General features: G+C 45.0%; 2 protein-coding genes across 2 annotated transcripts; both read left to right on the forward strand.

Annotated features, from left to right (window-relative positions):
- Window positions 1-688: 688 nt before the first annotated feature.
- Window positions 689-8,328, forward strand: tmc1 (transmembrane channel-like 1; the record flags this gene model as incomplete). Its single annotated transcript, XM_080004259.1, has 21 exons — window positions 689-725; window positions 930-985; window positions 2,792-2,889; window positions 3,075-3,239; window positions 3,316-3,501; window positions 3,641-3,731; window positions 3,815-3,896; window positions 4,035-4,141; window positions 4,228-4,326; window positions 4,426-4,568; window positions 4,654-4,798; window positions 4,924-5,118; window positions 5,206-5,385; window positions 5,474-5,630; window positions 5,745-5,872; window positions 6,060-6,127; window positions 6,307-6,546; window positions 6,645-6,770; window positions 6,878-6,956; window positions 7,805-7,937; window positions 8,129-8,328. 21 exons carry the CDS (start codon window positions 689-691, stop codon window positions 8,326-8,328), a joined length of 2,715 nt encoding a protein of 904 aa, XP_079860385.1.
- Window positions 8,329-10,448: 2,120 nt separating this feature from the next.
- tmc2b (transmembrane channel-like 2b) lies at window positions 10,449-20,720 on the forward strand (the record flags this gene model as incomplete). The annotated part of the gene is made up of 22 exons (XM_080004260.1): window positions 10,449-10,488; window positions 11,259-11,390; window positions 11,701-11,739; window positions 12,404-12,603; window positions 12,736-12,872; window positions 13,578-13,721; window positions 15,090-15,180; window positions 15,308-15,389; window positions 15,496-15,602; window positions 15,704-15,802; window positions 16,005-16,147; window positions 16,240-16,387; window positions 16,498-16,692; window positions 16,839-17,018; window positions 17,499-17,657; window positions 18,254-18,382; window positions 19,012-19,079; window positions 19,497-19,736; window positions 19,839-19,964; window positions 20,064-20,142; window positions 20,273-20,402; window positions 20,500-20,720. The coding sequence occupies 22 exons, from the start codon at window positions 10,449-10,451 to the stop codon at window positions 20,718-20,720; spliced, it is 2,889 nt and encodes a 962-aa protein (XP_079860386.1).
- Between the last annotated feature and the right edge of the window lie 190 nt (window positions 20,721-20,910).

Below are 20,910 nucleotides of genomic sequence, written 5' to 3' on the forward strand. Positions count from 1 at the left end.
AATATGGAAAACTGTCAAACCCCAGTCTGTGAAGAATGGAAGTGGAAGTGTTGTGAGGAAGGGAAGCGATTTTGCAGTGAAAATTATAAATATTGCCCTGTCATTTCTCCTCTCTCTCTCTCTCTCTCTCTCTCTCTCAAACACACACACCCAGACTGCTATGTAAAGGCACTCATAACTCCTTTGAAATATTCATAGGTCGTGAAATTGCGTGGCTCTAGGGTTTCCATGCAGTCATTGTCCCTGTTTCAGGTCAATGGGTGGCAGAGAAAAAGTGAACTTCTCATGCGGGTTACTCATCATGTACAACCCTCTCTTTAACACACACATACACACTCTAACACACACACAAACACACACACACACATACACACACACACACTTCACACAAACAGCCTTCCACCCGAACTTAGGCACATGCGTACACACACGCGCAGACACACACTTGCACACACACACACACACACACACACACACACACACACACACACACAAATATGTAGAAATATACACGCCTCATAGCCATGCTAATGAATGTTGAGACGGGTAGGGAAGAGCTGCATCCTTTTTTGCTTTGAGGAAACGTAGTGAAAGCAGGAGGAGACCGCAGCTATCACTGCACACAGCTTCCTGGATCCTGGGTCTGCTGTAGTAGGATGCACCAGGATTTTCCCAGGATATAGAGAAGATGCCCCAGGACCATCTGATTACCACCGAGAATGACAGTAAGACCCCCCAACTTTATGGATGTTCAGGAAACACTTTTATTCTCGTATTCTCTCCCGTTGCTAAAAAGGGTGATTTGGATGCCATTCACTGAGTGAATCACATATTATGTGGTGAACAGTGTTTCAGAGGAGATCACATGTGTGGAGACAGATTTTGGATTCTTTGCGCATTGTTATTGATGCCGATGACCTCTGCACCAGCTTTGGCCTATGGTGGCATGGTGGCTCAGTGGTTAGCGCCGCTGCCTCACACCAAGGTTCTGAGTTCAAACTGTGTGTTCTACCCTACCCTTGGCTGCCGATACCCCTGACCAAGGCATTGGCTCCAAAAACTGGACTTGGTCCCCAGGTGTCGTGCTGTGCTCCCTGTCGGGGTGGGTCAAAAGCAGAGGACCCATTTCTCCATGGGGATCAATGAAGGGGTTGTTCTTCTATATCAATTTTAAGTTGTCATGTGAATCTAACGGGTTTAAGATCAGCTTAGCAATGTCCCCCAAGGAGGAGTTTTTTCCCATTTCAAATGTAAATAAAAGACAAACTGTAGACATGCTGAGTCAGTATTCTACTTGCATTCTATTCGCTCAGCCCTGTGCTGTGGTTGATGGGTGCAGCCTCTGGGTGCTGCCCCCTCTGGTCCTTGGCTGCCACCCCCTCCTTCCTGCTCAGGGGCTGCCACCCCCTCCTTCCTGCTCATGGGCTTAGTGGTCCTGTCGCAACGCATTCGGTCTTTGTTTGTTGCCTTTGTGCTCTCTGCTGCGCATGGCTGTAATGAGCTGAGCGCCCCCCACTCGGGTTACAACGTGAACACACGTTAAATGGCCGTCCGTCCCTAAATATCTCTTTGACCGGTCAGTGGTCTCCTTTGTCCTCCTCTTTATCCCCCCTTCATTGCATGACAAAAGCACAGGGTCAACAATTAAGGGCGGCGAGGTTCAGCCGGGTCATTGACAGGGGTGAAGCCATTCTCAAGTTAAGAGAAAAGATGTGACAGGTACATAGGTGAGCGATTAACCCAGGGTGGGGTATTTGACACAGGTAATGTCGGAGAGTTGAGGAAATACACATTCCCTACCAAATTACTGATAACCTAACATAATGATGATGACTACGGTAAAACATCAACCATAACTTTAATACCACTTTATACTAGCACTGCTACTGCTACTTCTACAACTATAACTACTACTACTACTACTACTATACTACTACTACTACTACTACTACTACCACTACTACTACTACTACTACTAATAATAATAATAATAATAATGATAATAATAATAATAATGAAGATATACTCTCTCTACAGTTGACATTGAACTGAAAGGTAAGTGCCAAATGAATATGTTATTATTATTATTATTATTATTATTATTATTATTATTATTATTATTATTATTATTATTATTATTATTGTTATTATTATTTTTGTTGTTATTCATCTTTGTGGTATAAGTCATTACTCACCTTTCCTTTGTTTAAATAGTCTCAGCTGTTTGGAAGTAAATAGGTAGGTAAATAGGAATATATATACTGTATATAAAATAGAAAAAATTACAGATGATTGAATAACTTAAAGAACTGCTTGTCCTTTGATGTGTGCGAGTGTGCCTTTACGGGGCGGGCTTGGGGCTGCGGGCTGGGGGCTGGGGCATGGGGGGTGATGGCAGGTGGCATTGTGGTCCAGCATTCCCACCTTCATCATTGTCCCTCCATCCCTCTATCATCCAGACCCCCTGCTGAATAGCCCCGCGGCTGCAAACCCTCCCTCTCCGCACACACCCCTTCATTTTCAGCTCACGCCCATCGCACATCCTGTGCATTGGCCTTTGTGCCCCCATCACAACCTGTGTCCTCAGTTACTGCAGGATTAACAACACCCACGTAAAAGCATGCATCGGAGACAGAGGGAGGGAAGGGGGGATGGAGAGAGAGAAAGGGAGCGAACAAGAATAGTTAGGGTGTTATGTAATCTACTGAATGAGAAATAAGTAACTATATTGTTAAATCGAAGGTAACCTCAGAGCACACCACATCAAAATGTGACTTCTCTGTTCTTACAGGTGAAGCGCATGACTCTGGTGGTAAACGTGCGAGTGGAAGAAGAAGAAGGGAGCGGGGCAGAGAAACTGAGCGAGGGAAAATGGGGAAAGGGAGAAAAGTAGGGAGGAAGGGAAGATCCAGACAGGGATGGAGGGAGGAGGAATCAGAGGAGAGGACAGGGAGAAGGAGAAGAGAGAGAGAGCAGCAAGCTAGAGCGGCAACAGCGCGGGAGGCGGAGGAAAAGGAGGCCAAAGGCAGCAGCGACAGGGCGGCCAAAAGCACGAAGAATCTCAAAAACGAAAGGGCCAGAAAAACGGAGAGGGGGGTTGAGGAGGGAGACGCCAAGGAGAAACACGCCAGCGGAGGTGGCAAAACCGGAGAGAACAAAGAGGCTGGTGCTAAACACGCAGAAAAGGACAAGACGAAGAAAGTCAAGGAGAAAAAGGAGTCGAAAGTAGCGGAGACAAGGTACAGTAACCTCCAGTCTCACGTGACGAACACCCAGTCTGTATTCTCCTAGTTACTTCCCCCTTATTCTCCTCAGCTCTGAGCAAGGGTCAAGTGAGGAAGATGAGCCAGAAGAAGAAGGGGGTGAGAAGGAAATAAGGCCGGAGAATCTGACGCCGGAGGAACTGGAGAGGCTGAAGGTGGCCGTGGATGACAGGAAGAAACTAATCCAGATTTTGAGGGGAAAGTCCTGGGCCATGGGGAAGAAACTCACCATGCTGAGGTTAGAGGATTCACCAGCTATTCCCCACAAGGGCCTCAGATTCTTCTATTGTAAACGGAGTCACATGTAATGGCGCTATAACTTCCTTTCATTGGGTAAGCGGGATTTCTTTGGAATCAAAGCATCTCCCCTCTTGCAGGGAATCGCTGCAGTTTATAGAGAAATATGAGGGGGCTTTGGGGAAAGGGAAAGGCAGAAGGTTCTACGCATACAAGGTTATGATGACCAAGGTAAGGAAACTCTGACCTGCTGTAGTTGAGGATAATTCATGATGAGAACCACAATACATTTGTAATTCCACTTTTTCCTTCAGAAATGGATGAAGTTTCAACGGGACTTTGAAAACTTCAAAACTGCCTGCATTCCATGGGAGATGAAAATCAAGGAGATTGAGAGTAAATTGGGAATACATATTTATATATCCCACTTTTTTCAGATTTTTAATGGGGGCGAAATCTTAAGCCCTCACATTTTGGCTGGTATTTCAATTAGCTGGAATGCAAACTTTGGGCCAATTGCCTTTTGGTTTTCAGGTCATTTCGGCTCGTCTGTGGCCTCCTATTTTATCTTCTTGAGGTGGATGTACGGCATCAACATGATTTTGTTCGGTCTGACCTTCGGCCTCGTCATGGTGCCGGAGGTATAAGATTTATTTCATAGATATGTTAGAGGTCCACTGTGGTTGAACTTTAGTCGCCCTCACTTCTTCCCATTTACTGTTCACAGGCATTGATGGGGAGACCGTATGGCAGCATGCCTAGAAAGACCGTCCCTAGACCGGAGGAAAGAACTGCCATGGACTTTGCTGTTTTATGGGACTTTGGGGTCAGTCACCTTATCTGTGCAGCTTATTGCTTGTGTGGCTCCTTATATCAGAGTTGTTATTCCATGTGTTAATACCATAACCCACATTTGATTGTACAGGGATACGCTCAATACTCAGTCCTCTTCTATGGTTACTACAATAGCCAGCGTGCCATTGGCTGGCTGAAGTTTCGCATGCCCTTGTCCTACTTCCTGGTCGGTGTGGGAACAGTGGCCTATAGCTACATGGTGGTCATCAGAACGTGAGTAACTTTCAACTTAATCAAATGATTAATGCACTGAATTAGAAATTCTTTACGCTTTATCTGAAATGCATTTGGATTACAGAATGGCACGTAATGCAAATGAAACTGGTGGGGGGGATGACAACAGCTTCAACTTCAGCTGGAAGGTGTTCACCAGCTGGGACTACCTGATAGGGAACCCTGAGACGGCGGACAACAAGTTTGCTTCCATCACCACCAGCTTTAAGGTGGATACACATTCAAATGTCTTCATGCACACACAAACAAGTATTGCAACTGCATACAAGCAACTATTATAAACTGTATATGACCAACCCCAATTCCCCTTCCTTCCTCTCATCCCCCTTCGCAGGAGGCCATCTTGGAGGAGCAGGAGAGCAGGAAAGACGACAACATCCACCTGACCCGCTTCCTTCGGGTTCTGGCCAACTTCCTGGTCATGTGCTGTCTGGCAGGAAGCGGCTACCTTATCTACTTTGTTGTGCGGCGCTCCCAAAAGTTTGCCCTCGACGGATTCGAGAACCACACCTGGTGGGAGAGGAACGAGGTGGGAAAAAATCTGTGATACCAAGGGATAGATGAATAGAAGTTCCTGCAGGAAGTGCTGTGAGTCTGAGGTCCTTGTGCTTCTCAGGTCAACATGGTCATGTCATTACTGGGGATGTTCTGTCCCATGCTGTTTGACGTCATCAGTGCGTTGGAGAACTACCACCCCCGCGTGGCTCTGCAGTGGCAGCTGGGACGCATATTTGCTTTGTTCTTGGGGAACCTCTACACCTTCATCATAGCCCTCATGGATGCAATAAACCTCAAAGTGAGTAGATGAAGTTCCGACATTTCTGAAAGTCGGCTGCTTTGGAGTAAAATGAACCGGAGGTCATTGGTGCATGTTTACATCATAGAGGGAAGAGGAGGAAGTAATCAAGTTTAACATGACCATTTGGGAGGCCAGTCTGTATAATGGTACGGTATTGACCAATAGCACTGCTCCACCTTTCACTGTCGAGCCCTCTGATGTTCCCAGAGGACCCTGCTGGGAGACCATGGTGGGCCAGGTCAGTGTCTGTGTGGCTCTAATCAGTCAATACAGTATGTGCACTCTTAAGTTTACAATTCTCTTCATGTTTTCAAGTATCAATGTGCAGCTTACACTGAAACAAATTCCTCTGTAAGAGTTTGTCCGGCTCATCATATCCGATACGATGACGACCTACATCACGCTGCTCATCGGCGATTTCTTGAGAGCCGTCTTTGTGCGATTTCTTAACTACTGCTGGTGCTGGGACCTGGAGGCTGGCTTTGTGAGTCATCATTGATTGAGGCTTAAAATCCTACATAGGGTTGTAAAACTGGAATGTGTTTCAATCTGAAGTTCAAAACTAGCATAGTAGATAATATAGAAGTACCATAGAAAACTATAGATAGTATAGAAAGTTTATCTGGAGAAGACTGTTTGCCTCATTGTATCATTGTCGTCCATTGTTAAAGCCTTCCTACTCTGAATTTGATGTCAGTGGAAATGTCCTGGGCTTGATCTTCAATCAAGGAATGATATGGTAGGAGGCATTACCATTTTGTGTTCCCAAAAAGTGCTGACTGTCAGTCGTCTGTCAGTGTGATCTATTTAGCCTTGAGTCAATCAGAACAAATGTTAGACTTCCAACAGTGATGAGAAATGGTGTCAATATCTAATAACTGCCAGTGTTTTCGGTCGTTCTGCCCCTCTCCTCACCAGGATGGGTGCATTCTATGCTCCTTGCCTTCCTGCGCTGAACGTCCTGCGTCTTCACGTGTCCATGTACCTGCAGTGCTGGGCTGTGATGTGCTGCAACGTGCCGCAGGAGAGGGTCTTCAAGGCCTCGGGCTCTAACAACTTCTACATGGCCATGCTGCTGGTCATTCTCTTTCTCTCCACACTGCCCGCCATCTACACCATTGTCACCATCCCCCCATCTTTTGACTGTGGGCCCTTTAGGTAATTCCCTTCATGGCAAAGTAGACGGATATGAGTTTTACAAATCCATTTGAGTTGACCTTAAGCTGCTGCCATTTAGATCCGTGTCTTCACTGCAGTGGGAAGAGTCGCATGTTTGACGTGATCCAGGAGACGTTGGAAGCAGATTTTCCGCCCTGGTTTGGTAAAGTTTTCAGCCATGCCTCCAACCCTGGCCTGGTGCTGCCTTTTCTGCTTCTCATGGTGTGAGTTAACATTCGAAAATATATATACTGTATGTGTTTTTACCAAGACACAAGATCAGTTTCAAGTTCAAGGTTCCTCAGTCGTAATAATATGTTTTATCTGTCAGGTTGGCCATATATTATTTGCAGTCCACATCCAAAAGCTACAAAGCAGCCAACCTGGAACTAAAGAGGAAACTGCAGATGGTAACGCCTACACTTTATTTGATTTTGTTTTTATTCTAGCCCGGGCATTCCCAACCTGGGGTTCCTGACCCCCACAAGGGGTCGCCAGATATCGCGAGGGGGTTGCGAAGCCTTGGACAATTTGAGGAATCTGCTTCCTGATAGTCAGATATTTGATAAAAGTGGTAATTCTAATATCAAATGGAACTTAATCTATGACTATAGCTTATTATATATTGCATCCCCTCAAAAAACTTCTGATTATGATCTGATTATGAAAATAGTACAAAAACATCTTCTGACCACTAATACATATATATAATACATATATATATATATATATATATATATATATATATATATATATATATATATATATATATATATATATACACACACACACACACATACACACATACATATATATAAATATATATAGAGGGGTCTCAGACTGAATCATGTTTGATATCGTGGGTCTCTAAGGAAAAAAGGTGAGGAACCCCTGTTCTAGTCTGTTGGCAGTAACACTATGACCAAGGCTCCACCAGAGAGCAGCAGAGTAACATTTAGTAATTGTATCCAAGTGCATAGGTAAAGTAAAGAGAGAACAATTGAAATAGTGGGAAATGTTTCTGGTAAATAAATTAGGATATGTGGTATTTATAATTTTTATCTCACACAAACAATAACTTTCCATCTACAGAAATCTTAGAAGGCATGTTAGAATAAGGATAGCCTTCCATGTAAGAATTTTTATAGAAAATGTAATTTAATAATTTCTACTTTCACAATATCTGATGCCCCTAGTCACTCTGCTGAAATGCAAGTTGTTCTTTGCACGTCTGCTGCACCAACTGCATTGCTTTTAGCAAAATGAGGAGAATAAAAAGAAGAACAAGCGTGCGGCACTGAAAGCTGCTATGGACCTGGAGGAAGCCAGGAAGGCTTCATCACCGTCTGCAGAGCAAGAGGGAAACACCACTTCACAACAGGTGCAAAACGGTATGAAGAATAATTCAGATCTCTGAAAGCTGATTGAAAGTAGTTCTTCTAACCATTAATCAACTATTCCTATTCGTCGAATGTTTCTGATGGGCTTGATAAGAGACCATGTCAAATGCACAGCTCTGTGTTTCTGTCCTTTCCCTTATCCTCCCACCTGGCTTCTCACCAACCCTCCGTTTCCTGGACAGATAGAGAAAGGCTGCACCAGGGAAGGAACAGAGACCACCCTCCTTCTCTCCGAGATCAAGACGGGCAAAGTGATCATACAAAAGCCCCGGCCGCCAGGAACCATCACCACGCAAACAATGGAGCGTCTGGACACCTGTCTGGTGTCCCTCGGCAAGCCGAGCCCAGGATGCAAAGGATACCCGGCGCACAGAGACACTGAGGCTTGAGATACTGGGACGGGAGCTCAAAACAAAGCACTTTAGTGAGGCGTTCATGCTTAGACTCACACTGGGAATTGAGAGCATTGGGGCATTAAGCTCTGGTTAAAGTGAGGACACTTACACCCAGAGGTCCTGTAGAGTGTAACTCAATAGATTCCTTTTCTAGTAGTTCCTTCCGAAATACCAAGTGTAGTAAAATTCAGTTTAGCCACTGTTGATACACTGCCTTTTTGTACAATGCTATTTGATGATGGATATTACTTCTTAGAATTCTTTGGACAAATGCATTTCTGTGTTTTCAAATTTTGGAAAATAAATAGCTTCATTGATCTATCTTGAGGCTTATTTTGTGTTGCATAGAAGGTATTCTGGCTTGATTATGATTGTACTTACAACTTTTTTCACTTTCAAATCCAACGATGTCGAAGTATCCTCGACACAGAATCTGAGTCAAGTGAGACTTTAATGATCCCCATTGGGAAACTCATCCTCTGACCTATTCTATCTAGAGCAGTGGACAGCCGCAGCATGGCACTAGTGGACCAACTCCAGTTCTAGTGCCAGTGCCTTGGTTAAGGGCATAGGCAGGAGTTTGAACCTTACATACATGTCTTTTACGCTGGAAGGAAACCAGGGCACCTGGAGGAAACACACGAGAATGCCACACAGAAAGTCGGGATAGACCTTCTCGCTGTGAATTCAACAGTGCCTCCATGCCACATTAATCATGGTCAGTAAAGCGTCATACGCTGAACCCTTTCCTTTGACTTGTAAAAATGGCCACAGCATTAAACTATTCATTAGACATGGAGAACACTCAACGCAACCGGCTGATCTTAGCCGGAAAACTCACATATCTCTGAAAGAATAGACACAGTCACAAATTTGTGACAAACTCATTCATTTTCGTTTCGCGCTTCAAACATAATTAAATGTCTCAAATCTGTGTGGCATATGCAAACCCTTCAGATTTCAGCTGACAGTGTAATGTTCCATAGTCAATCTTATTCCTATTGACAAACGACAGCCTCAATATGTATCCTGTCCCAATTTTCTTATTTTGATCTCCCTTGCACTTGCTGGGCTCTTAGCCGTCCTGTCAATCACCCTGCCGTTCAGGCTTTTAATAAGTGGGATCTGATAACCTGATAATAGTGCTGTAGTAGTAGTGCATTTAACTCTCTCAAACGTCATCAATGTTAATTCCTGTTCATCACAGAATTATGAATCATTTAAATGGAATGTCTGTATAGTTATCCGATTTAAAGCAGAATATTCCGTGTGCCAAACCTGCAGGTGGATAAGAAGATAACAGAAGATAACGCCATTCATTCAGTGACAGGGAATCAGCTCGAGTTCCATCACTGCTCATGATCAATTTATGGCCAGTAAGGTAATCATCAAGTATTCATTCCGTAGTCATTTGAGATCCAATGAAAGAAGTTTTTATGCTTTTAAAAAATGTGATTACCAAGCGAGGAGACCATAGTGAATACGTCTATTGCTTGTAATGAGCGGAGAAAACCCTCAGTAAATGTTTTGGGAAGTTCCGGTTTGGCTCTCATCCACTTAATGGAAGTCTAATGATGCCGTGATCTGTAACCGCCCGCAGCTCGTGCAGGTGAATCCAACATCCTGATGCCCGGCGCTACACCTTTTTCCTCTGGAGTCAGGCTCTGGCTCCATCCCAGGCGCCGCACCGCCCCCCGACCATATTGTAATGATGTGACCGACAACCCGACCTGTCGGTTCTCCATTACCGGATATCGCCGTAGCTTTGCGCGCCAGCAGGCATCTCTTATTCACCGCCGCTCAACGAGGAGAGAAGTGAGACATCACAGCATCGCGGGCACTGATTTGATTACTTGGGCCGCATCCCGGCGACCCAAGTAAAGGTCTCGAGATAAGGTCTACGGAAAAACAAAGCATGTTGATACCGCCGGAGCAACGGGAGGTCAGACCCCTTTTCGGCTAATGGACTCATGGACCTACTGTGAGCATGAAATGATATACAAGGGGAGGAAAGGATAGACTGGGGTGTTGGCAGGGAACAGCCATCCAGAGGAAAGAGTGCGGGCGGAGGGAGGAGGACGTGGAGGACCTCACCCCTCCGCCCCTCATGCCGTACAGCAGCTTGTGTTTCAGGGCCACGCCCTCAGGCCAGTGCCTTAAAACCACCTGGAAGTGCGTTGCCCCCCACCCCCCACCCCTCTCCCCCGTCTCCTGTTTCCATGCATTATTCACCAGGTCAGATCTGACATTTGACTATAACCACACAGCAAGAGTGAAGGCTGCAGCGTTGCACAATGCGGTTGTTTCCACGAGCGTCCTTGCCTTTACGCTCCCTCCCCGCTGCGTATGATCATGTTTTGGGCCGATGACTCCCTGTTTTCCCTCAGTATTACGTTTGGATATTTAGCTACCACTGAGCTGCATCTCAAACCAAACAGGATGGAGAGTGTTCAAATGCAACTTGTTACATTTTTTACTTACTTAAAGCTTAATTGGACTCTAAAGCGTCCCCTCCTTTATTTTTGCATTTGCAACAAGGTGTCCTGTTTCTAGGACGCCCTTTAATGACGTAATTGTAATTGCAAAAAAGTTTTCCTTCTTTATTAATGAAATTGCTTCACATTTTATTGACAATTTGACAGTTTGTCTTCATTGTCTGAAGGTAAGATGCCGCTTCTCCCTCTTGGCCGCCTGATTGACACTTCACGGACTGTTTCATTCATTGGCGGTTGTCAAGGAGCCCGTCTTTGAAACAGCCCAAACAGAGATGCACCTGTTGTGTGTGTGTGTGCGTGCGTGCGTGCGTGCATGCGTGCGTGTGAGAGAGAGAGAGAGGGAGTACCTGGTGTTTTTGTCACAGTACCTGACTTGTGTGGGCTTCCAGGAGTGTGAGGCTCCTTCTGATCTCCCGTCTCAGAAGGAGCGCCGCATGGAGGGGAGGACGAGTGCGAGCAGAGCCTAAAAGGACCAGAGGAGAAAACACGGCAAACTGAAGTCGGTCAGATGCCTCCCAAGAAACGGAATGATCTCGCCATCAAATTGGAGGAAGGTGGGACGGATCTTCCTTCAAATCGTGATTGTATTTTGAACATTGACAAAGTTCTCGCGGTTGAAGTTTAAGTATGTGTCAGTGTATTTGGGGATGCTCAGGTTGGCAGCCCAGGTTGGGAATCAATGGACGAGAAGAATAAATCTGCAGTTTCTTCTTTAGTTCCAGGTTGGCTTCTTTGCAGCTTCTGGATGTGGACTGAAAATAATATTTGGCCAACCTGACAGATTAAACATATTATTACTAGGGACCTTGAAATTGACCTTGTGTCTTGGAAAAATACATCCTCTTTTTTTTTTACGTTCTCTAGTTGGGATGGAGATCGACGCTGAGTTGGAGAGTAGTGAAGGTAAGTCTGTCAAGGTCTGCTACGGTCCGTCTATTAGACAGCATCAGGATGTCAAATTAACTTTTAAATACAGTCAAAATGAAGAAAAACTTATCACACCCAAATGGAACAATTGAACAATACCAAATACAATATCCAAAACATGCTTTGTGCTAAATCAAAATCTGTAATGAATGTGTGTGGAAATACATTTTTTATTATTATTTCTAGCATAAAACAGCGTGACACTCCAGCTACATTTTTTAAAAAGCATTTTAATATCATTTAACCACTTAAAACCTAGGCCTTTTTGAAGTATTTATTTTGCCTAACATACGCAAAGGAAATGGTGTCTCCACAACTAAAAGGCCTATATGGATGGTTCTGGCTTCCCTGGATAGGTGAGAAGCTATAGGGACTATGTGAATATGGATACATTATCAATACATAACATGTTCCTTTCCAGACTAAATGAAGATGGGACAAAGATCCCAAAGGACAAACAAAGGAGAAAGTCATATTTTCATTCTGGCCTATAAATATTCCAAATGAGGAGGCAAAACACCATCATAACTCCGATCATTTTAACAGCGACTGTACCGAATTTCAGCCCGATATCAGCCTAACAATTCAAACAGAGTGTGTTGTGTGTGTGTGTAACATGTGCATATTGTGTACGTATCAGATGAGGCCAGAAGGAGAGCCAGGAACAGGAAAGCCAAAGCCAAAGCCTCGCCGCGCAGAAGCAAACAGGTCAGCGAGGAAGACGAGGAGGAGGAAGAGGACGAAGCCCCGAGGAAGCGAGGGCGACGGAAGAAAGCCAGGGTGCAGGACAGTGAGGAAGAGGAGGAGGAGGAGGAGGAGGAGGAGGAGGACAGCAGAAGCGTAAAAAGCAGGAGCTCCAAAGCTTCCAACAGGAAGAAGAAGGCCGCCAAGGAGGAGGAGGAGGAGGAGGAGAGCGAGGAAGAGAGCGAGGAGGAGCGAGGGAAGAAGAAGATGAAGAAGAAGACCACCCAGAGCAAGGGCAGGAAAACGGCGGGCAAGAAGGAGAAGGAGGAGCAGAACAAGTCCAAGAAAGGAGACGCAAAGCGGAAAGGAGGGAAGGATAAAGGGAGCGAGAAGGACAAGAAAAAGAAGAACGGGAAGTTCAGCAGGTGCAGTATCCTCTGAGAGCTCTCGCTCGCCTACCTGCACGTGCCACACACCCTCACCACGCCTCACGTGCACGTCTTACTCGCGCACAGCCCGTTCGCCCAGAGGGGGCTTTGCGCCGATCTCTTCCAGCAGACTTTGGGGAAATTTTCAACGATACGGTTTATCCAAAGAAACATTTATTTATGAATCAATTATTATTAGAACACTAACATGAACAATCTCACAACATTAATTTGAGCCCTATTTGGTGCGCTTTTACTTTGAAACAAAAACGGCTGAGAACTGTCTGGTGAAAATCTTCATATTATGCAACATGTACTATTCTAATACAGAATACATTATATTATACACATACAAATATTATGAAATAGTTATAGTAGAATTGTTGTGTGTATGTATATATATATATATATATATATATATATATATATATATATAGTATATATGGCAGATATATGGCAATACACAGTAAACCTAAAAAATGAATTCTAAACAATACACACCTGTATTAGTAATAAAAAAAAAATGTTAACATGTGTGCAAAGTAAAGGTTGTATTCTAAATTAAGTCAAAGACAGGAAGCCACGCTGCCAGAGAGATAGATCTAAGCCCGTATCTACTTTACCCAAGCTTCTCTGTCACCTTGCTCTCGGAATGTGGTCACGGCATTACTGTGGCACATGACAGCTCTGTCCATTTGACAGCTCCTCCTCCTCCGAGTCTGGCGGCGATTCTCTGTCCGAGGGGGAGATGGCCACCCTCAAAGAAGAGGTTGAGGAGAAGAAAAAACTAATTGCCACCTTACGGAACAAACCCTGGCGCATGAAGAAGAGACTTCAACTGTTAAAGTAAAAAAAAAATGATGTGGCTAAGCTTCCTTCTGAATTCCCTGTATTCCCTGCTCGCTCTTTGAATCCTGTTTGGGGATCATTTCTTTCTGTTTATGCTCTGTGCACCTTTATGCATAAGATTTTTTTAAATTTTTTACCCAAAACAGTACTGCTTGCTTCCTCATTGCTGACTCTCCCGCTTATAGCTTTTGGGGTTTCCATCACTCATGTCCTGTACATGTGATGTTGAACACGTGTTATTAAAGCTTGTTCTTTGCCACTTTGCTGGTTTTATCACCCCCCATGTGCATGAGCAGCATGTGCTCAACACTGCTTTAGATAAACATAAAATACACTGAAACACATGATAACATGGATTGCATGAACCCAAATGGATTAGCAGATTATACAGATTAAAATTATGCATGGGAAGCAGAGCTGCAGCATGATCGTTTACAGTCAAATTTGAGCTGTGACATGCCCCCAAAAAAGTTGGCATCCTCACACAAATCTTGGACATGCATGAACTATCCAGTAAAACATTCGTGTAATTCTGAATTTGTGAGATTGCACAGCGTAATCCTGGTTATGGACCATCGCATTTTAGATTTATTTTCATTTAGTCTATACCCTTATTACAGAGTTCCACAGAATGGGTATCTATTTCCTGCCTGGAAACAACACATTTTAAATCAGGACTGCTGACAAATTAACAAGTCGCTATCTCTCTCTCTCTCTCACACACACACACACACACACACATAAGCAACCAGATGCAGCACGATCCCTTGAATGCAAGGCCAGCAACAAAGTTAACACAACAGCATTTGGACTCAGTGTGTGCACACATGCCAAAGTGTGTGTGTGTGTGTGTGTGTGTGTCAGTGTGTGCGTGTGTGGGCATGGGCGTGTGTGTGCGTGTATGTGTGTGTGTGCGTGTGTGGGTGTGTCCGTACGTGTGTGTGTGTGTGTGTGTGTGTGTGTAGGTTTCCCTATGTCCACATCAGTGTCAGCGCTGTTTCTAAATAAGGAATTAGATACTGTAGGTGAGAGGCGTTGACTTTTTCATGAGCTCGACACTGTTTAATGCATGGCTGTCGTCGCGTCGTTGTTTTGATGAAGGCTCTTCCTAAAGGCTCCTCACCATTACTCACAAGCTTACCCCAAATCTTTCTCCTCTGCCCCTTGTTGTGGTCATCTCATTTAACACCATTTATCGAATGAAAACCTATCCTCTTCTCATTCTCTGCACTTCCAGTTAAAGCTGCACATTCCAATGCAAGGGTCCTATTGCATGCATGGATACAATTTTCCTCTGTTGAGACTGATCGAGAATGAATTTCATTGTTTGAAGATTAATCTTTTCTTCTGTGGTTGACTCACCAGGGAGGCTCAGGAGTTTGTGGAGAAGTTTGAAGGAGCTTTGGGAAAAGGAAAAGGCCGGAAGCTTTACGCTTACAAAGTCATGATGACCAAGGTGACGCGCTCCCGACACATTCCCCTTCGCTCCCCAACTTTAACGTCAAATCCTTGGTCGACAACGATCATGCTATGAATGCGAGGACTGCTGAAATTGACACCCTTTCCTGAACCCCCCCCACCAGAAACTGATCAAGTTTAAGCGTGACTTTGACAACTTCAAAACAGCTTGCATACCCTGGGAGAGGAAGATAAAAGAAGTAGAAAGTGGGTGAAATTGTGATGCGAGCCATAACTTTCAGTATCGATCCGGGTGGTTGACGTGATATTGCCTCCCACACGTTCCAGCGGTGCGTTCTTACTTCCATCGCAGGTCACTTTGGCTCGTCCGTGGCGTCCTACTTCATCTTCCTGAGGTGGATGTACGGTCTCAATCTGGTCCTGTTTGGCTTTATGTTTGGACTCGTGGTGCTGCCAGAGGTTCGGTAGAACGCACGTTAAACTGCCGTACATTTTGTTTTTATTACGTCCCCGTCACGTCTCTCCCCCCGGTGCCTGCCACCTTTCTGATTCTCCTCCAGGTTCTTATGGGTTTACCCTACGGCTCCATCCCCAGGAAAACTGTTCCCCGGGAAGAGCAGGAAAAAGCCATGGACTTCTCTGTGCTCTTTGACTTTGGTGTAAGGACCTGAATTTGTTTATCCATACATTGTTTTTGGCAGCCTTGTGGGTATGGCATGACCCTGGTCACCCCCACCCCATTTTCTCCAGCAGGATGAAGAACGCCATGCTTTTGCATAGCATAAAATACTTATTGTGCTACTTGGGGCTGATGGTACATGATGATGATGTAGGCGCTTGTTTACGTTTCCTCGTCACCAGGGATACTTCAAGTACTCCATTTTATTCTACGGCTTCTATAACGACGAGCGGACCATCGGCCTGCTGAAGTTCAGACTCCCTCTGTCTTACCTGCTCGTGGGCGTAGGCATCTTCGGCTACAGTCTGATGGTGGTCATCAGAACGTACGTCTCACACATGCGTAGTCTGCATGCAGTTTCAGTATGTGTGTGAGCCTAGGAGTCTAGCTTCGTCTCCATCTCCGTTCGGTCCTCAGGATGGCCCGAAACGCCAACGAGGGAGGCGACGGAGCGGACGAGGGCGAGTTCAACTTCAGCTGGAAGATGTTCACCAGCTGGGACTACCTGATCGGAAACCCTGAGACAGCAGACAACAAGTTCGCTTCCATCACCACCAGCTTTAAGGTAGGCAGCTGTACCCGAAAGAGAGAGGGATAACGTGATGTCACGCCGAAATAATAACCTCGGAGTCTCCTTTGTCGCCTTCACCGGCGCACTTTTTCCACCCGCCGCAGGAGTCCATCGTGGATGAGCAGGAGAACCAGAAGGACGAGAACATCCACCTCCGTCGGTTCCTACGGATCCTGGCCAACTTCTTCATCTTGTGCAGCCTGGCGGGCAGCGGCTACCTCATCTACTTTGTGGTGAAACGCTCCCAGGAGTTTGCCGAGATGGACTCGGACAAACTCTCCTGGTTTGAGAAGAACGAGGCAGGTGGCGCAGGGTTGTGTCGTCGCTCCTGGGAGCGTGCAGGCTCTGATCGTCCCACGCCGGACGAATCACGCAAGAGTGACGTCGGTGAGGGTTTGCTTCCGGGGTAACCAGCGACATCCCCGCTGTGGCTCTTCCCTTCCAGGTGGAGTTTGTGATGTCTCTCCTGGGGCTGGTGTGTCCGCCGCTGTTTGAGACCATCGCTGAGCTGGAGGAGTATCACCCCCGCATCGCCCTCAAGTGGCAGCTGGGACGCATCTTCGCCCTCTTCCTGGGAAACCTGTACACCTTCCTCTTCGCCCTGTTCGACGAGGTCACAGCTAAGGTCGGAACGAGGAATAATTCGTTAGTGATTTGTTTGGCTGTGTCTGTGTGTGTGCGTGTGTATCACTTTTTGGTTAAATATTTGAAAATCTTTCTTGAAAATTTGAACTAAGTGTAGGAAATCCCTAGTTAAATATGCAGCTAAATGCTAAATGTTGAAATTATTTAAGCAGTTGAATGTGGAAACAAGTATCAAAAATGTATTATTTAGCAAAATCAATCTAAATGTAAATGCAAAGATACCAATCTTAAACGGCAGCAAGATTTCCATTCAACATTTAGAAATGTATTTATAATGGGAATTTTTGCGCATTTATCCTGAATTTACTCCTTCATTCAAACTTTTTATTGCATGCTGAGCCAGACAAATCACGCCTCACAGTGTTCCTTTTCATGTTAATTACAAGTACTGTGAGAACTATTTGCATATATGTACAATTTTTTAACACTCCGTATTGTATATATCATTTCTATTCTTCAGCTGGAGAGGGAGGTGTCCATTAAGAACGCCACCATCGTGGCTTTGAATGAGTACTATGCAAACTACACCTCCTTCCACAACACCACAGAGGCTCCTCCGCCCATCATCCACCCGGCCGACGCCATCAGAGGACCCTGCTGGGAGACCGCCGTGGGAATAGTCAGTATTCTAAAATACTGGAACTCAGCGATGAAGGATGAAAGCAAACAAAGAAACAGAGATACAGCATCTTAATATTAAGTCTTCTCCCGAAACTCCCTTAAACGCTTAAAAAGCAGTTTTATTTTATCAAGTACCCACATTATATCTTACAATGTCAAACCTTTATTTAAGTGTGTCTAACTAAACATGCCAAACCCATGTAGGGCAAGTGTGTCCCAATTGACATTGACACACACATATCTGGCATACAATTTATTGAATTTGACTCAGCATAATGAAAGAAATGATAGGAATCTCCTCTCGGTTAAAACATTCCTATGTCTATGAAGAGGCCACAAAGCAGATTTTTGCGATTGTTTTCCTCTGGTGGGGCCAAAATGTATAAATAAACAAGCATATTGCAGTGTGTTCTAGTTTATGAACAGTTACTAGAGAAGGGTGCATATCTCCTGCTTTTTCATGGTTACTGGCTAAGTGTGTAATGGGTTTATTATTTTTTTTGTATATTTTCACGATAAACAATACAGTCATTTGCTAAATAATGCAAAAGCATAGAAAAGACTACACATTGAGTTGCTGTCGCCACTTTGTAGGAGTTTGTGAAGCTGATCGTGTCGGACATCCAAGTGACGTACCTGACCATCCTGATCGGGGATTTCATACGAGCTGTCCTGGTTCGCTTCCTCAACTACTGCTGGTGCTGGGACCTGGAGGCCGGATTTGTGAGTATCGGTGTGTGTGCGCGTGTGTGTGTGTGTATGTGTGTGTGTGTATTTGTAGGTAAACATATTTCTGTGTGTTTGTCTTCTTATATATGTCAAGATGCCTATCTATTTCCCCTTATAGTGTATACTGTATGTTGTGTGTTTGCATATGTATAATTGTTTCTGTATGGTTATATTAAAGAAATCATTTGTATTAGTATACACTTTTTTGTGTGCATATCTTATCAAACAAACTACTCAGTACTTTTATTCTTATTATTGTGAACAAGGTATCAAAGTATTTAATATTAAAATCCTTAAGTGATACTGTATGTCTTACCTGTGCGTAGCGTGTCATCTGTGTTCGAGCTGATCCTGTTCTGCTGGCTATACAGTAACATCGTGCAACACAGGTCAACGCTCAACGTTAAGTGATAAAGAAACTGGACACGGCACTGAAAACTTAATTACTGAGTCGGGGGGAGAGAGACAGAGAGACAGAGAGAGACAGAGAGACAGAGAGGGAGGGAGAGATGGAGAGAGACATAGAGAGAGCGAGAGACGGAGGGAGACAGATAGAGAGAGAGAGAGAGTTAAAGTAACCTGAGCATGTTAATAAAGTTGTTTACTGTGTCCTTACCTTCCAGCCCTCATATGGAGAGTTTGACATCAGCGGTAATGTGCTCGGTCTTATCTTCAATCAAGGCATGATATGGTAAGAATTTAAATTCTGCGTCTGCATTATCATTTTCAAGAAGACATGGGGAATTGTAGTGACTAGCTAACTTATACTTGTTCATATGTTGTTCTCTTGTCGTTTACTTGAGCTGAACATCAGCATTACAGAGAACATCGCAATTACAGAGCATTTCTTATGTTAATAACAGGAACAATCTTACATTTAAAGTAACTTCTTACATTTAAGGGAATAAAATGCAAATGCAGCTTTTGAGATAATCGACTACAACAGTGATCGTATCATATACATCCCAGTAAAAACAATATATACTGTATGAAAATGTGTTAGTTTTTAGTTTTGGCCTTTTTTGTGTGTAGACTTTTAGATTTACAGCCTCTAAATCCATTAAATACTACTACATATTTGATGTATTTTGCTGTAACTGCGTTCCAGGATGGGTGCGTTCTATGCGCCAGGGCTGGTGGGTATGAACGTCCTGCGCCTCCTCACCTCCATGTACTACCAGTGCTGGGCCGTGATGAGCTGCAATGTGCCCCACGAGAGGGTCTTCAAGGCCTCGCGCTCCAACAACTTCTACATGGGTCTCCTGCTGCTGGTGCTCTTCCTCAGCCTGCTGCCTGTGGTCTACACCATCATGACCCTGCCGCCTTCCTTCGACTGCGGGCCCTTCAGGTGGGTGGACAGTCTATTGTACGGCTATTGTGATTACATGACAGCTTTGTCTTCACCGCATGAGCCGTACTTTCCATCCATACCCGACACGTCCGTCTCCAGTGGCAGGGAGAAGATGTACGACGTCATCATGGAGACGATAGACAGAGATCTGCCGGCCTTCATAGGGAACATCTTCAACTACGCCACCAACCCTGGACTCATCATGCCAGCGATTCTCCTCATGGTGTAAGAATCTGTTTTGAATCCGTGGTATCCTCTTTATGCAAAGACCCAATGTGATGCATTGGTCGACATGTTTAGCAACTCACAATGTTTGCCCAGCAGGTTGGCCATCTACTACCTGAACACGGTGTCCAAAGGATACCAACAAGCAAATCTAGACCTAAAGAAGAAGATGCAAATGGTGAGTGGTGATTTTGTATTCTGTTGTGTGTGATCTATTGGGATCGGCCAGATCTCCTTTTGCCCTTTATCCTCCACACCTGGTAATGCTAATGTAACTAAACAAATGCTTTATTATCTGTGTGCCGCAGGCTCGGGATGAGGAGAAGAACCGTCGGAACAACAAAGACAGCACCAACCAAGTGATGAAGGACCTGGAGGATCTACTGCCTAATAAGTCTCTAATACCCCCTCCTGTTGAGGAGGAGCCACCCCCGCCAGGTAAAATCCCCTCCCAACCCGCCTACCGACAGTCGCACTTACAGTATATACCTCTGTTTGACAATCTAGATTGTCGCTCTCCCGTCTTGCGTTTCAGACATTGTGAATGAAAAGAGCAGCCGGTCTCCCAAAGTGAAGCCAGGCGCAGCGGCGAATGGGAAAGGGGTTCATCTGCAAAAGGATGTGTCACTGGCCGCCCCCAACCCCAGAGGCGTGGTGACCCGGGCCCCAGGGCCAAGAGGGGGCCCCCCTGCTAACGCCAGGGCCCCCCTCCCGGGGCCCAGTAGAGGTAGGGGTCGGGGCGCTCCAAGGAGATAGGAGACATAATAGCTCCTCGTGGCAGATAGACAAGGAACCCATGTAGATTAAACCTTGTAAAGTTAGGCTTTATGGCCATTTTCAGAACAACTGCATTGCACCATCTTTTTGGTCTTCATTCAAGGAGTTTGTATGTATTGGAATTTCACAGTATCACCCAGCTTAAAAGACACACGGACAAAGAAAGAGG

This window comes from Zeus faber, assembly GCF_960531495.2.
Source record: "Zeus faber genome assembly, chromosome: 7".
Taxonomy (NCBI): domain Eukaryota; kingdom Metazoa; phylum Chordata; class Actinopteri; order Zeiformes; family Zeidae; genus Zeus; species Zeus faber.